Consider the following 15,160-nt stretch of genomic DNA (forward strand, 5'->3'; position numbering starts at 1 on the left):
CAGAATTGGCCTTGCCCTCCCTCTCCCTTTCTCAACGTGTTCAGAGTTGCCGCTTATCTAACAGTGTTGCCAACTAAAAATTTAATCCTTCCGCTACCGTTTGCACTTTATTTGATTTCATTATGAGCATTTTTATGAAAATTATAAGCAAATTAAATCCGTCCAGACTTTATGAAAACCCTGTATTTATAGACATGCGACAATAATTTTGGACATGAGTGTACGCTAGAGCGCATGCTAATTAAAACGAGAGTCGTACGCTCTGGTATTTTTTTCTTTCAGGACCATCTCGGCTAATCTGGAGCTCGGATAATTGGGTTATACTTTACTACTAGTTTCTGTAAGCGTAACTGGTAGTATTACAAGCCAACAACTAAATAACGTTTTTACCTTGAATCGAGTCCCATTCATTTTCTTAAGATTTTATTATTTTTTTAAGTGAAATAAAGTACCTGTAACACTTTAAACTTTTTAAAGAACTGAAATAATGTAATACCATTACGGTAGGTAATGTTAAAGAATTTTCTTCTTGAATATGACAAGTTTGATAATATAAGAAAGACACTGTACTCATCAATATCCAGTGCAATTTCGTGTTTTAACATGTGTTACTTTGACTACAGTAATTAATTAATTGGGATTTAATGTCCGTTTCCAACACTATTTTTATATTAGGTGCAATACAAAACCGTACTCGAGTTTTAATTCGAAATAAGCACTTTACTCTCGCGGAAATCAGTGTTAGATACTGTAATTATAATATAAGTATTTCTTATCAGCCATACATTGTTAATATCTAAGAACGTACGAGGCGTGTTTTTTAAGTAAGGTCCGTTTTGTTGTAGACACTAGTAGTTCGCGCGCATACCGCAACGAGCGCGTGCGTCGTGTACCAGCATGCCTCGGGAACAACTGTGCTCAGTTTCAGCTCTGTAGCTGACCTGTACGGTTGTGTTCTGTGCTTTCACAATGTTTAAGACTATCAAGTCGCCCGCCGCGTGTGAGGTTCGCTCAGTGATACGGTTTTTGTCAGCAAGAAATCTGTCTGCTGCAAAAATTCATCGACAGATTTGCGAAGTGTACAGTGATACTGTTATGAGTGCAAGCAAAGTGCGTAAGTGGGTACGAGAATTCAAAAATGGCCGTGACAACGTCCATGATGAGGACCGCTCCGGTCGCCCTTCTTCGATTACAGACGATTTGGTGGCTTCAGTTGAAGCGAGGGTTCGTGAGAACAGGCAGGTCTCTCAAACGAATTTCCTGACGTGTCGAGATCAGTGCTTTACAAAATTGTTTCTGAACACCTAAAGTTTAGGAAACTGTGCTCCCGTTGGGTCCCGAAACGATGTGAAAACGGCAGTGAACTCTTGGTTATCGGAGCAGGCGGCAAGTGTTTATGAAGAGGGTATTTTGAAATTGGTTGAGAGGTATGATAAGTGTTTGAACAAACTTGGCAAGTATGTCGAACAATAGAGTAAAGTATGTACTTTCTGAAAACACATTTACTTTTTTGAAATAACCTTTCGTTGTGTACTTATGTTCAAATGGACCTTACTTAAAAAACACGCCTCGTAAATATTAAAGGTGTATTCTGTAGAGCAGCTAGGTGTTTTTCGTATGAGTGTAAATATTAATTGCCATATACCTTATCCCTGCTAAAATCCTTATTCTGGAGACTGGAGCAGCTGTCAGCGAAACTTGGACCTAAAATATTTGTTAAAACACTCCATAATAATTTAGAGGAGAAAGAGTACTTGTTGAGTTTATTGATAACATTACTCTTCATGCGGTTTACATTACGATCTATATATTAAAATGCTAGGTTCATATGTTCGTGGCCAATTCTTTTGGTAACGATGTCTCGGAAACCACAAGCTCTAAAAAGATGCCGTTTTCACAAATAGATTACAAATTTTGTGTAGATTGTTTAGTTCTAATTGAAAATTAAAAAAAAGACCGTTTTTCTTTATTAAATTTTTTAGGGGCACACTGGAAGTGTTGAAATTTAAAAAAAAAGTAAACCATCATATCCTACGAATTATACATTCCAACACTACACAATTATATACGGGATTAGTATATCTCCGGCGTTTATTTCGTGGCCAAATGATAATGGAAAACGAAGGATAATCATTTCTCCAGTCTGAGATGAATCTTTGTTGTTTGGAGTGTTTTGCCCAATGAACACATCATTGACATTATAATTAATCGTGTGTTATGTATTTGCTTATCACATACTGCATGCAAGAAGAAAGAAAACACAGATCATACATGAATTAGAAACTCCAACCGGAAGTAGGCTCAATCTTGCAAACGGTATGAGATATTGTAAAAAATAATCGAAAAAATCTCTCCTTTATGATACCCCTTGCCACTTCTATCTACACTTCCTTCACTTATGTCTGTAAAGGAACATGTACAGATGTGAGGAATGACAAGGAGATTCATGCTCATATGTGAATGATGCGCTGTGTAAAAAGCGCTGGTTCAGTTAGTATTAAATTAAACTTCGCAATTGTTTCATGATGTATGTAGATTTCGCGAAAATAGCTCTTAAGATAGTGATAAAAAAAAAAAGAGTTGAAGATTTGTTGTTTTATACTTCCTAAATTTTCGTTGTAGGATTTGTCTTCCAACCCTGCAGCTTTAGTTGCAAACTTGGACTTAATCCTAAAATGGATGACTCTTCGATTTTTCGATACCAACCCTTCAGTGTTACTAAAAGGTTTAGAGTATTTGCAGTGCGTGTTCAGCATGTTGATTGAAGAAGAGTATAGTATGTTGGAGACTGAAGCTTCATCATTCATTCCATATTTAATTCTAAAGGTAAGGATCTACTTTCTTTATGGTTAAGTTAATGTAATAAGAATTATAAGAAGTGCGCCAAGTTGATGCTGATACAGGGTTCACACTGACCTTGAAAGCCAGGGAAATTAAGATGAGTTAGGGATGTGTTTCAATATATGGCGAGTCATAGAAACCTTATATTTCACAGAAGTTATATATATATGTACCTTAGTCGGATCAAGACTTCACTCTGGAACTAGTATGTGCGCTACCCAAAAATATACGTTTCAGAATCCTAAGATACTCACGCAACAATTTTTATAGAGGGAGTTTGGCTGCGGGCATATCATTTGAAGTACTCGCCAACTACCTCTATAAAAATTGTTGCAGAAGAACTGCAGGATTCTGAAACTTGGATATTTGGATAGGACACATATTAGTTCCAAGGTCAAGTCTTGACCCGACTATGGCATGTCCCATAGTTTTGGAGCTATGGACCTTTAAAGTTTATATTTTGATATTTTCAGCAGCCTATAACTCCGAAAGGAAGCATTTGTGCACCCAGATTGGTCTATACTTTCTGTCTTATCAGAAATTACCTTCCAGACGTTGTCGGTGTTGTTTTCAAACACCCTGTATATAGCTGCCCACAGAAAAACTCAGAATCAAGACAGATTCTAAAGCAAGATAACAGGAAAAAATGATAAAAATTGTGTCTATAAAGATGAAAAAAAAAAAAAAAACTTGAGGACTGAAGTGGAAAACAGCAATTGGAATAAAAAATTCAAACGTTGCAGAGGGGAAAGAAATGTTAATTTTGTTGATTGTACATACTCCAAGAGATAGGTGAAATTATAGTATATGTTTATTTGTTTATGTTTGAGTATTCAGGATGCTCAGATATTGAATGTATCAATAGTTAATAGATTGTTTAGAACTAACTTTTTATTTTTTTATTTTTTAACATTTTATTCCAAGTACAAAAGTTTTACTCATATTAAGTATTTACAGTAAGAAAGTAATCTTATACTGTATCAAAAAAATAATAATAATAAAGCGTTCAATAGCTATGGGGATGGTGGAGGCTGATTATAATTCAAAAAAGGAAGGAGGATACAAGAGAGAGGGCTGAGGGGACCAAATGATAGTATTGACAGTGTAGCGGGTCAGAGAAAATTTCCTTAGTCACGGAAATTTAGGGAAATCACTACTAGAACTTCAGTGTGATGTGAACCCTGTGATAGATGCTAAAGGATATATAACTCAAATAAGAGCAGTCTTACCTTCTATCTCGAATTTTTGTGATTCATTCATACGTTTCAGTATTCTCTGGTACTTTTATGTGGTACCGTTTATGTGGTATCTAAACATCGCTAAATCGGATCTAGAAATCCATTCCAATTTACGCGCACAAGATGGACAATTTTTAAATTCAGTTTTTTTCACTTAACCTGTGCTAAATGCTTTTTCTAAGTGTGTTTTATGAATTAACAATTAGAACATACTATGAACTATCAACACTATTAAGTGGAATTATCATTTTGAATTGGCATAAGCTTGAGCTTCCTTAGAGTAGGGACGGCATAGTGGCAGATTTTACAGAACTACTCTAGATGCTAGAAAAAATGTGGTATAATAATGATAGATTGCTTTGAAGTTCAGCATCCCTTTCAGTGTAGACGTACAGTGTAAGGTGGAATCGGAACCACCGTAATACGTTAAAACAATTTCAAGGATTATCAGTTTGGAAATCGAACCCGAGACACTGTGTACAAAGGGCGCGCACTAGCCGGTAAACCGGCGGGAGGGCAAAACATAGTGTTAGAATTGAAGGGATTTATTATATAATTTTGGATAACATTGTTAGCTTTCTTAATTTGCGCATAAGTAAGTTGGTTGATATCGGTTGTGTAAGTGGTTAAAGTAAAAAGAAACACACAATGCGTGATACGGCATAGGTTGTATTCAAATAATTTTATTTTCAATACATTGTTTAGGAGTTTGGTTTACCGAAATACTCTTGTCAGCCCATGTGTCCGTTCGGGAGAAAAGAAATCCCAAGAACTACTTGATGGATCACATTAATTTTGGCCAGGATATAGATAAGAATAAAGTTCACTGATGGAGGTAATCCATCTACCGGAAGTGGTGAAAATAAACATTTCCTGTTTTAATGATAATCACTATCGACTCCAAACGATAATAGCTGGTTAAAGTGATTTCATGCAATCTATTAAGCGTCCCAAGAATACATTTTATCCCCACTCGCAACTTCTACTAAGACCGGAAATTATATAAAATCCCTCCACTTCTGGTTTCAATATTAATCTACATAGAGCGAAAACGATAAAGGATAGCGACAAGAGTTTTTTTTTGGGAATCGATTTAAGGCTCTAAGCATAAGTACCGTCTTCTCTGTTAACCCTCTATTCAAGCCGGAAATAGCAGAAATCAACCACTTCCGGGTTTAACTGTTATTGATATAGATAGTTAAAAACGGTAATAGATAGCGAAAAACTTTTCTGCAATCAATTAAGCATATCAATATTATATTCCATTTTCACTCTAATCTCTCTATACTAAAGCAGGAAATGGTAGAAATCTGCTACCGATTCCAGTTTCAATAACTAACTCACTCACTCTATGGCCTATGGAACCCGGAGGTTCAATGCCGCGTTCACAAAAGCTCTCCACAGACTTCTATCCTTAGCTAACTGCATCCAGTTTCTACTTTGTATTCCAATCTCAGCGAGATCCATCTTAATACTGTCCTCCCATCTGCGCCTAGGTCTTCCTAATGGTCGTTTTCCGATTGGTCTTCCAGTCAAGACTTTGAAAGCGTTTCTACTTCTTCCATTCTAGCTACATGGCCCGCCCACCTAAGCCTCCTTGTTCAGAAATATTCCAGTTTCAATAGTGAGAAAAAACACGCTATTAATAAAAAAATGTTGTCATGACAACACAAATGTTGAGTGGGGTTGGAGGGTACGGGGAATTGCATTGTCGAGCTTCTAAAAAATTCAAATTCCAGTTTTTGTTCTCTGTACTCTGTGACAAACGGAACTCCTTTGACATGCGTATACTGCAACACTGCTACTTGTTTTTGTAGGTAGGAGATCCCAAAGATGCTGTCCGGAATGGAGTACGAGCGCTCTTTAAACAAATTGGTGTAGTATACTCTACGACTAAGCTGTTCACGTATGTTATGGAAGGTTTGAAGTCCAAGAATGCGAGGCAAAGGACAGGTAAGATTGTATTTTAAGTTTTGGTACGTTTGGTTGTCATGAGGTAAGAATCTTTACATTCAGTAGTATAATTGTGTTCAACGGAGTGTGATTTATTGCTACTAGGAAGTCCAGAACGAGAGTTTGAGTGGAAGTTTGACTTCTATCATATAAAAAGGGTAAAGGAAGTTTAGGAACTTAAAATAACATTATCTGTTTCTGCAGATGTGGTGTGACTTGTGATGCGTTCCCTTGTTAACAAAATACAACTTATTAGGGTTGGATCGGAGGTTGCCAAATTGAATCTAATATATAAAATTGAAAGTGACTATGTTGGTGTCAACTCTTGAACTACCCGACCGATTTCGATCAAATTTTCAACATAGATATGGTTCAGGACTAGGATGTTTTTTATCATTTCACTTTAACGTGCAACTTAAGGGAGAGGGAAATATAAAAATGATTTAAAATGACCGATATTAATGTCGAATCCATAGTTTTTGGGGTCGCTGAGACGAACAGTGACACTTCCGATACTGTTTAAATCCAAACTCAGCCCCCATTACTTATGTCCAAAATGAAAGTATTCTCCCCGTGCGAGAACGCGCAATCTGCTAGTCCATACTATGTGTGGAAAACCGAGCAGACACTTCCAAAGATTTTCCTTCGTAAATATGAAAAATTTTGATACATTGTGAAATTTTCACGAAAATAAACATAATGATTGAGAGGGTAATTTTTCTTTCATTCATGTTTTTGATTTTAAATCAATTTTCTTAAAGTTGTAACAGCTCCGACGTCGAAAATTGTTATAATTTTTGAAACCTTAGCAGTAGAGTTGGCAAAAGTCATGCTAAAATATCTTATTTTAAACATGCTTTTTCGTTTAAATAGATTTGCTTTAGTTATTTAGGTTTACATATGGGTAGCAGGGCATTTTTTAAGCTACCTTTTTGTATCCAAATGGATACCCAGGCCCAGTAGTTTGGATACCCAGTGCACTGCATAAATCAGTGCTTGAACAATAAACTACTTAAATTACTTGGTTTGCTTTCCAGAGATTCCCAATTCTCATTATCGCCCAATTCCAGTCTTCTCAAAGAATGTTTTCTTCAACCTAACTTGCTTTATCCTGGCCTAACATTTCCTGGCAGGCAAACATTTCGTGTCTGTTGTGGGCAATATCGGTAATTGAGATCTGTTCAGGTAAATGTTTTGACATAATTAATAGATGGCACAGACTTGTATGAAAGTAAGGGAATGTTCATAAGCGCTATTTTTAATCATTGTTGACCCTCTTTGTTGCACAGTTACCTTCAGTGACGGATTTGCGCCGGCAGGAAAGGGGGCTGAGCTCCTCCAAAATTTTATAATTTCTATATAAAAAAAAAAAACGAATCAAATGTTACTCATATCCTTCAAGCCCATCCATCTAAAATTTTGTGATTTCTAAACAAGAAGTATTCCTGAGAGAAACCTTTGTGCCCATCCCCTTTTTTCCTTATACTCAGATATGAGGATCTCTAATACTCAGATTATAGTCACTGTGTATTTTTGTTTTTTTCTTCAGCGCGAGTTTTATTAGTAAATTTTTCCTTTTCTTTGGTACTCAGTCAGTGCCCTTTATTCGATGGTAGTAGTAGATCATGTATCAATTGCCGTGACAGTAATGCAGATGCAAAGACTGCTAATGATATTAACGGCTCCGTCAAACCTATGGTAACTAGATGAGAAACTTACTCAATTATGTTCTAAACATGTAAGAAACCAAGCAATGCAATTGAAGTATGAAAATAATACTAGCAATTAACCAGTTACAAGTGGAATAACTCGCTTTACAACAGGAGAGAAACCAAACAATTTGAAACAGATTGAGATTTAAAGTGCAAAAATTATAGCAGAAATGGAACCATTAACAAAAAGGCTTACATTCTATGATTTAAAGCATTGATAAGGTTTAAACCATAAAGATAAAATTTTGATTACGTTGTTTCTTTAAAAAAAATAAAGTATTGGTAGTAATATTTAGTATTTAATACATACGTATACACACAAAAGGATTTCGTTAGGGAAATGTTTAGTCAAATTCTCGTATTATTATTTCCTTGCTGAATAGTTTTGCTGTGTCTTGTATTGTGTTTTTGCATCCTCTCCATCAGTACCAGTCGCGTTTCTTTATCCTAGCCCTGTCTATGTCCAACTTTAAACTATGAATATAAAAATAAATAAATAAATGAAGGAAAATATCCTACTATGATACCACAGTACCATTTTATCTTTAAGTAGCGGCCTGAAGGCGGATCTGAACCATGTAAAAGAAAAAAAAAAAAAGTGCGCTCCTGTATTGATGGCGATGTGTTGAATCGGAAACGAAACGGTTAGCAGAAGTCTGAGAAATATGTCATTTTGTATGTCATTATTTCAAAAGTGTATATTATACAAAACTGCACTTTAAAAAAAAAATCACTGTGCGTTTTAATTTTGTTGTGGGTGTCAAGGGCCCTTTTTGCCTGGATACCCAGTAGCGATTTCTTAAAAAATGCACTGATGGGTAGTAATAACTTTGTTTAGTCTTTTATCGTCCTTACGCAACAGCGAGGTTATAAAGGACGGGACCTACAGCTTTAACTGAGAATCGAATCACTACTCGGTTTGCACCCATAAGAAATTGTCTTCCACGTGGATTCGATCCAGGATCCTTTGATTACAAACGCGAGTCTACGGACTCATTCACGGAAGACACCTGGTAGAAATACGGTGTACTAATCTTGTATACTTAATCATTTCAAAAGGACAAAAAGAAATAAAACGCACAATTAAAACCATTATAGAGAGTTATACACACACTTAAAATAAATGAACAATATGAGAAACTGGATCTAATTTAGACAAGTTAGTTCACTGAATCAGAAATATAGAGACGTAATTTAATTTGCATATCAATCAAAGAAGTGAATAAAGGTATGCCATTTAAAGTTACTATGACTCTGAACCATTCATACATATACAAATGCAGAAAGTATTTTTGATTTCAATGAATCACTTACATTCCTGTTTCCTGGGTTTGTAAGTATGAGAAGAGGTCTTCGAGACGGTTTGAGATATTTAAACGTCGTTAGCGTTTCGCAGTATACGCTACTCTACATACTTTTGTTCCTTTACATAGGGGCATTTCCTCTTATTTCTCCAGTAATTCTATTACTGAGACACTACTTTGATATTAGTCTGTATTTACAAGTAATGTACATTGTTTACTGTATACTGCATAAAGTTACCACATGAACTGTAAGTAACCGCTGTGTAAAGAACGGCTCTCATTTACGGATAACTATTCAGGGTTCTCACTCGTCCTGGAAAACCTGGAAATGTCCTAGAATTGATTTTGTCCTGGAAACATCCTGGAGATGAAAATGCATTTCTGTTCTTGAAATTTACAGAAATACTGAATGTCAGATTTTTATAATTATAATGAAGATTTTAATTGATTTCTATTTCTGTTTTTGTGCTGAGTAATAATTTGTCATGATCTTGCGTGTGTGGTTGCTTGGTGGGCTTTCTTTCTCCCAATAGGGTGGTTGGCCGGGAGAACTTTCTTCCACTAGTCTGTCAACCCATTCTTGAATGTTGTCTTCACTAGCCTCTAGAAACTGTGCTTTGTACCAGTATCAGTCCTCCATAATGAGTCTCTTTCGCAACAGTACTTACTCTTCAGTAAAATTTCATATAAATGCTATTTGTGGCAACGTTGTATTTAGGTGAAACTCAGTTCCTTGCTATACCAAAGAAACTTTTGTTGGTAGAAAAGTTTTCCTGAGTTGTTTAAATTAGGATGCAAGGCAGCGCTATATGGCAGAGCTGGAGAAAATAAGGACTAGAAGAAAGTTAAGTGCAGAACAAGAGGAAAGAGATAAGTGAAAATGTACAGCAGCCGCAGAGAAAGAAAAGGGAATCGATGGAAACAAGTGAAACTGTGGGGACTGAAGCAAACCAGTTTGCACATGAAATAGAGCAGAAGTCTTGCTTTACTTTATTGGTAAAGTCAAATGCTATCTGTAGAGCATCTTTGCTAAAGAAGAAAGAGATGGTGACTATAGATGAGGAAATCACGTAACTCAATACTTAGTTTTCCGCAAATTATATCTGTCACACTGTCACGTAATGAAGATGCCATGTACGAGAAATAGATTTTTGTTGTTCGTAAATTTGTTCGGTGCTCAATTAAAATGTTATGTAGGAAGAATGAATATACATATGTTGGATATGGATGGATCGGGTGGATATAAGGGGAGTTGGGAGAAAAAAAAAAAAAGCAAATTACGCTCCGCTTTGTGTACTTAATTATTGTGTATTAATACTGTACTTGCATTAATATTCACTGGATAAGCTACTGTACTTTTCATTCCACTGTTGTGAAGTTTGAACCTACAGTTGCAGTCCTGTTATACCTTCGTGTGTCGAAGTCCTGGAAAATTCGTGATTTGTCCTGGAATTTTTTTTTGGGAAAGACAGTGGGAACCCCGAATATTCATTCCCCATCGGTGTCCTTTATTTAGAGGTTCCAATGTGTATAAGTATAGTGGTATATGTTTAATATATATATATGTATATATATATATATATATATATATATATATATATACACGAATGGACAAGAATAAGGTGGTGCGTGAACATGTTGATTAATAAGAATGGTCCACACGTGAAAAAAAGTTCGAGAAATGCTGCTGTAAATAAATTGTGTGAAATACCTGCGTTCATCCGATTGGAGAATTCAATGATTCAATGAATTGGAAAAAAAAAAGTGCTTATCCAAATAGCTAACATTGAATATTTCCTTTGACAGAATGTTTGGATGAACTTGGTTCGCTGATAGAGAGCTGTGGAATGGGAGTTTGTCAACCTAGTCCAGGGGCCGCCCTGAAGGAAATCGCTCGTCAAATCTGTGATCGTGATAATTCAGTGAGAAATGCAGCTTTGAATTGTATTGTGCAGGCTTACTATCTGGAAGGCGACAAGGTTTACAAAATGGTTGGTCAGGTAAGCTTAAATTCTAGAGAAATTTATTGCAAATAAACTCCTCTCACACTTCTAAAGTCTTTCTAATTTTTTACATCAGCTCTACTATAAATTCGTTTCTCCTACCAAGCCCCTCCATCAGAGACACACTAAAGTGTTAACTTTAAAACGCCAAAATGTTGTACACACTTGATTATTATTTGTTGTGATGTTGAAACATGTCATAATACATTCCTAAACTTGCAATCTCCTTCCGAGCATATCAGAAATACCAGGTTACTGGCTATGAGTATTTGTATTCGTTTTTGTTGTTTGGTATGAGCATAGCTTTATGCAGTGTATTTGTCATTGATACCAAGTAACAAATAGCGTTCTGTTTTCTGTAATCGGTCACAATAATAGTTTTGTAAACCTGTGAATTGTCTGACAAAAGTTACATGAATAGCAGTGCTGCCATCTGTTTTTCTTATGTCTTAGCCCCTAAGAACAGAATTGCTACTCATGTAACTGTTGTCAGACAGTTCACAGGTTTATAAAACTATTGTTGTGACCAATTACCGAAAACATAAAACATTATTCATTATTTGGTATAAATGCCAAATATACTGCGTAAAGCTTTGCTTATACCAGACAGTAAAAACCAATGCAAATTCTCACAGCCAGTAACTAGTTATTTCTGATATATTCGGAGTGGTCTTCATTCATCCTAATCGTAAGAGATTCTAAAGCTATGGCTGGCTATAATTTGGAATTGAACGTGGGACCAAATATGCCAAAAGAGAGCGTATTTATTGTTGCCCTCTCATAGAAGGGGTCCTGAAATTACGATACGTGGTCATTATCATAATTATATTGTCATTACTGGCATGTCACTTGCTGCAAATAGTTTCTTTGTACTGTTCCTTCAGACTTGTTTGTTGGTTTTGTAACCGCATGCCCATTGGCTCAAAATACGTATCTTAAAAACTGATTTTCATCGAAGTTAACAATAATAATACACAAACCTCTTATACAGTTTATATCAATACGTTTCAGATCTCAGACAAGGAAATGTCTCTACTGGAAGAACGAATTAAAAGAGCAGCGAAAAATCGTCCTCCACCAAGTACAAGAGTTGTGCCCCAGGTGACTATGAGACAGCCAAAGGTCATTCGACAAGGGAGTGAAAGTGCCATCCAAAAGGAATCTCCGAAACAGCAACAACAGCACGAAGAAATGGAAGTGCATAGCAGGTATTTACTGTTCCGTAATTTCTTACGCTTTCATTGTTTTACACACACACAAAACGTACTGCTTTTCTGTGTATAATGGGTACGTAATGATTTCCTGTCCGACAACATGTATTAAAAAATGTGTCAATACATAAATGCAATATGATAAATATGGTGAATAATTGACCATTGTAGGACACTAATATCTTGCATATTCAAAATGTTCTTCGATTCAACGTTACGAGGATTGTCCAGAAAATAGTGGCGCTTTCAGCAGCGTACGAGAACAGTTGTGGTCTTTTTTGTAGTTATGGGGGCATTGCGGCGCAAACTACTCAATCATTTTGTTCAAGACCCTACTGGAGCTCCTTGTAGATATATGTTAGGATACACATCTTTAGCGCAGGAGGCCTGAGTTCTATTCCGGGCGAGAGCTTATATGCAGATCCTACGTAAAGCTGTAGGTTCAAGTCTGATATAGCCTCGATGCTCAAACGGACGTTCAATTTCAATACAATATACCCTACTGACCATTCAATAGCTTATAGAGAATTTTAAGTAATAAATTGGACGTATAAGTGTATTTTCTTTCGAATATATTTATTTATTTTTAAAATTGAGTGGTTTTAGAGTCGCGCAACAAAATGGTCTGGTCGTATTTACTTTATCTGGAGTTTTTAAAAATGGTTAAAAAAAATGCAAAAGAATACTAGGATGACTTTTGGCAGTTGAGAAGTAATAGACATTGTCAATGTCTACTGGCGCCCAGAAGACTGTTTTGTTTAAAAGTGAAGGAGATTACGGAGATATGGCACGGGAGCTCGTGATTCGAATTCTATGTTAAGCTGCAGGTCTACGTCTAGTATAACTTCGGTAGTGATACAGACGTTAAACTCAAAATCAGTTAACTATCTTTAAAATAAAATTAAAAATGCAATATAGTAAAAATCGTGGCCAAAGGAATATGCTGATGTATTGATGCTGGAGTCATGTTCAACCACACCACCCTAAGACCACTAAAACTCTGACGATGTATAGATAATGCATAAGTTACGATGCTTTTATTTATAGATTTCCTGTAGTTAGAACTAAATGTCCGTAGACGAATATTCAAACCCAAGAGAACGGGGATTGGCGAAAACCTCATGAGGAGGAACTACATAATTTATGCCGTTTACCGAACATTGTTAGGGTCATCCAGTCTACAAGGCTCAGGTGGGCAGGTCATGTAGCCAAAATGGAAGAAAGTAGGAACGTTTTCAAAGTTTTAACTGGCAGTCCAATCGGGAAACGACCATTAGGAAAACCTAGGCACAGGTGGGAGAACAATATTCAGATGGATCTCGCAGAAATAGGAGTACAAAGTAGAAACTGGATAGAAGTCGATGGAGAGCTTTTGTGAGTGCGGCATTGAACGTCCGGGTTCCGTAGTTAGTTAGTTCAGTTACGGACAAATACGTTTGCGGCAATTTTAGTCGACTGTTTGATATTAGACAAATACACCATATATATTTATTATTATCTAAACAAAATATTAAATTATCCAAAAAAATTAATCACTACATGCGGAAGAAGTATTTGCATTTAAGGATACATTATTTGGGTATTTTTTTTTATCCAGTTGCGGCTTAAGGAAGTAAAAAAAAGTTTTAGTGTTAAGGTACTAGTAAGTATTTGTTCCTAATTGAACAGCATATGTCAGTTGTGTACTTAAGTATTACTGTAATTAAATCTCAAGTTAACAATTTATTACGCCCACTTCCTGTAATTTCAAGGGATGCTGACTTGTGAGTGAGGAAAATTTCAGCGAACATGTTTCTTTTATTACGAAATTTTAACCATAAATTTGTGGTAATGCATGACATTTATTGTAAATATCTATTTGTAAATATTACATGTAGAGAAAGATGTTTAGTACCAAGTTAACTATTTTAATTTTGTGTGTACATACTTCATGCTATTATATGCCACCTTTTAGTTTTTTAAGTGGCCATTACATATCCCTAAATATTGCTTAGCATTTTCATTGTAATATTTATTTTTGAGCCTTTATAGTGCTTCTTCCTGCAATTTTCTTTTGTTTAATTTTATATTGCAAAGTTTTAATTTTAGGCTATTATGTGCAATAGGCGGACATGATTTTTGTTGACTAAGTTTGGAAATTTTTTTGCACTGAATTTTCTTTATGCACTTACCAGGGAAAGCGAACCTACACAGAGCGACGTTTCAGAGCCTGCAGAAGAACCTAGTCCAAATGAATGTGCGACACTTCCTTTAAATCCCTCTGAGACTAAAGGCATCAGATTTCAACGGCAAGCTTTTTCTTTCAGTTCTGGCATGAACTGCACGGAATTATCTTGTGCTTGTCTTTGTTAGTTTTGCATTACATTATGTGTATGTCCTGTAGTGTCGTTTGGAAGTGACTATATATATTACACTATATTGACAGTAGACAGTTTGTGTAGCTTTTTTTATATATATATGTAGAAATTGTGAAGGGAGAAGGTTGAATTGTAAATTCTGAAGCAGCGATTCTCAAACTTTATTCACGGAGCTCTTTAGGAAATATCAAATTCAGAAAGTTCGTTACAATTCAGGTATTTTATTTATTTATTTTTTTAAATATTGGCGGATCAAGTAGTATTATTTGCGGAACGTAGTTTGAGAACCGTAGCTTTAGAATATGCTTGTATTGGTACTCAGAGGACACGCAAAACTTAAAATAATCGCTTTCTCGTTAAACTAAAGTATCTAACGAAAGAAAATTCCAATATTTTGTTTGATGTCAGTTTACTTGTAGGGTTGGGCACGGTAAGGCCCGTCGTTAAGTTTCTCTAATTTTTTCAGTTCTAATAAAGAAAATCAAAATATTGGGATGTGGATCAAATAGTATTTGTATTGTTCAGCAAATCTTACTCCATT

At 35.7% G+C, this 15,160-nt stretch overlaps 1 protein-coding gene across 4 annotated transcripts in view; it reads left to right on the plus strand.

Annotated features, from left to right (window-relative positions):
• msps (msps cytoskeleton-associated protein 5) overlaps positions 1-15,160 on the plus strand; it is a 168,609-nt gene that overhangs the window by 94,480 nt on the left and 58,969 nt on the right. For 3 of the 4 annotated variants that reach the window (XM_081739143.1, XM_081739145.1, XM_081739144.1), the window contains exons 23-27: positions 2,623-2,826; positions 5,897-6,032; positions 10,855-11,048; positions 12,063-12,259; positions 14,437-14,550. In XM_081739143.1, coding sequence (XP_081595269.1) covers positions 2,623-2,826; positions 5,897-6,032; positions 10,855-11,048; positions 12,063-12,259; positions 14,437-14,550 — 845 coding nt within the window. The remainder of the gene's footprint in view (positions 1-2,622; positions 2,827-5,896; positions 6,033-10,854; positions 11,049-12,062; positions 12,260-14,436; positions 14,551-15,160) is intronic. The other variant, XM_081739146.1, reaches the window with a different exon arrangement.

This window comes from Thermobia domestica, chromosome 14, assembly GCF_964235325.1.
Source record: "Thermobia domestica chromosome 14, izTheDome1.hap1.1, whole genome shotgun sequence".
NCBI classification, from domain to species: domain Eukaryota; kingdom Metazoa; phylum Arthropoda; class Insecta; order Zygentoma; family Lepismatidae; genus Thermobia; species Thermobia domestica.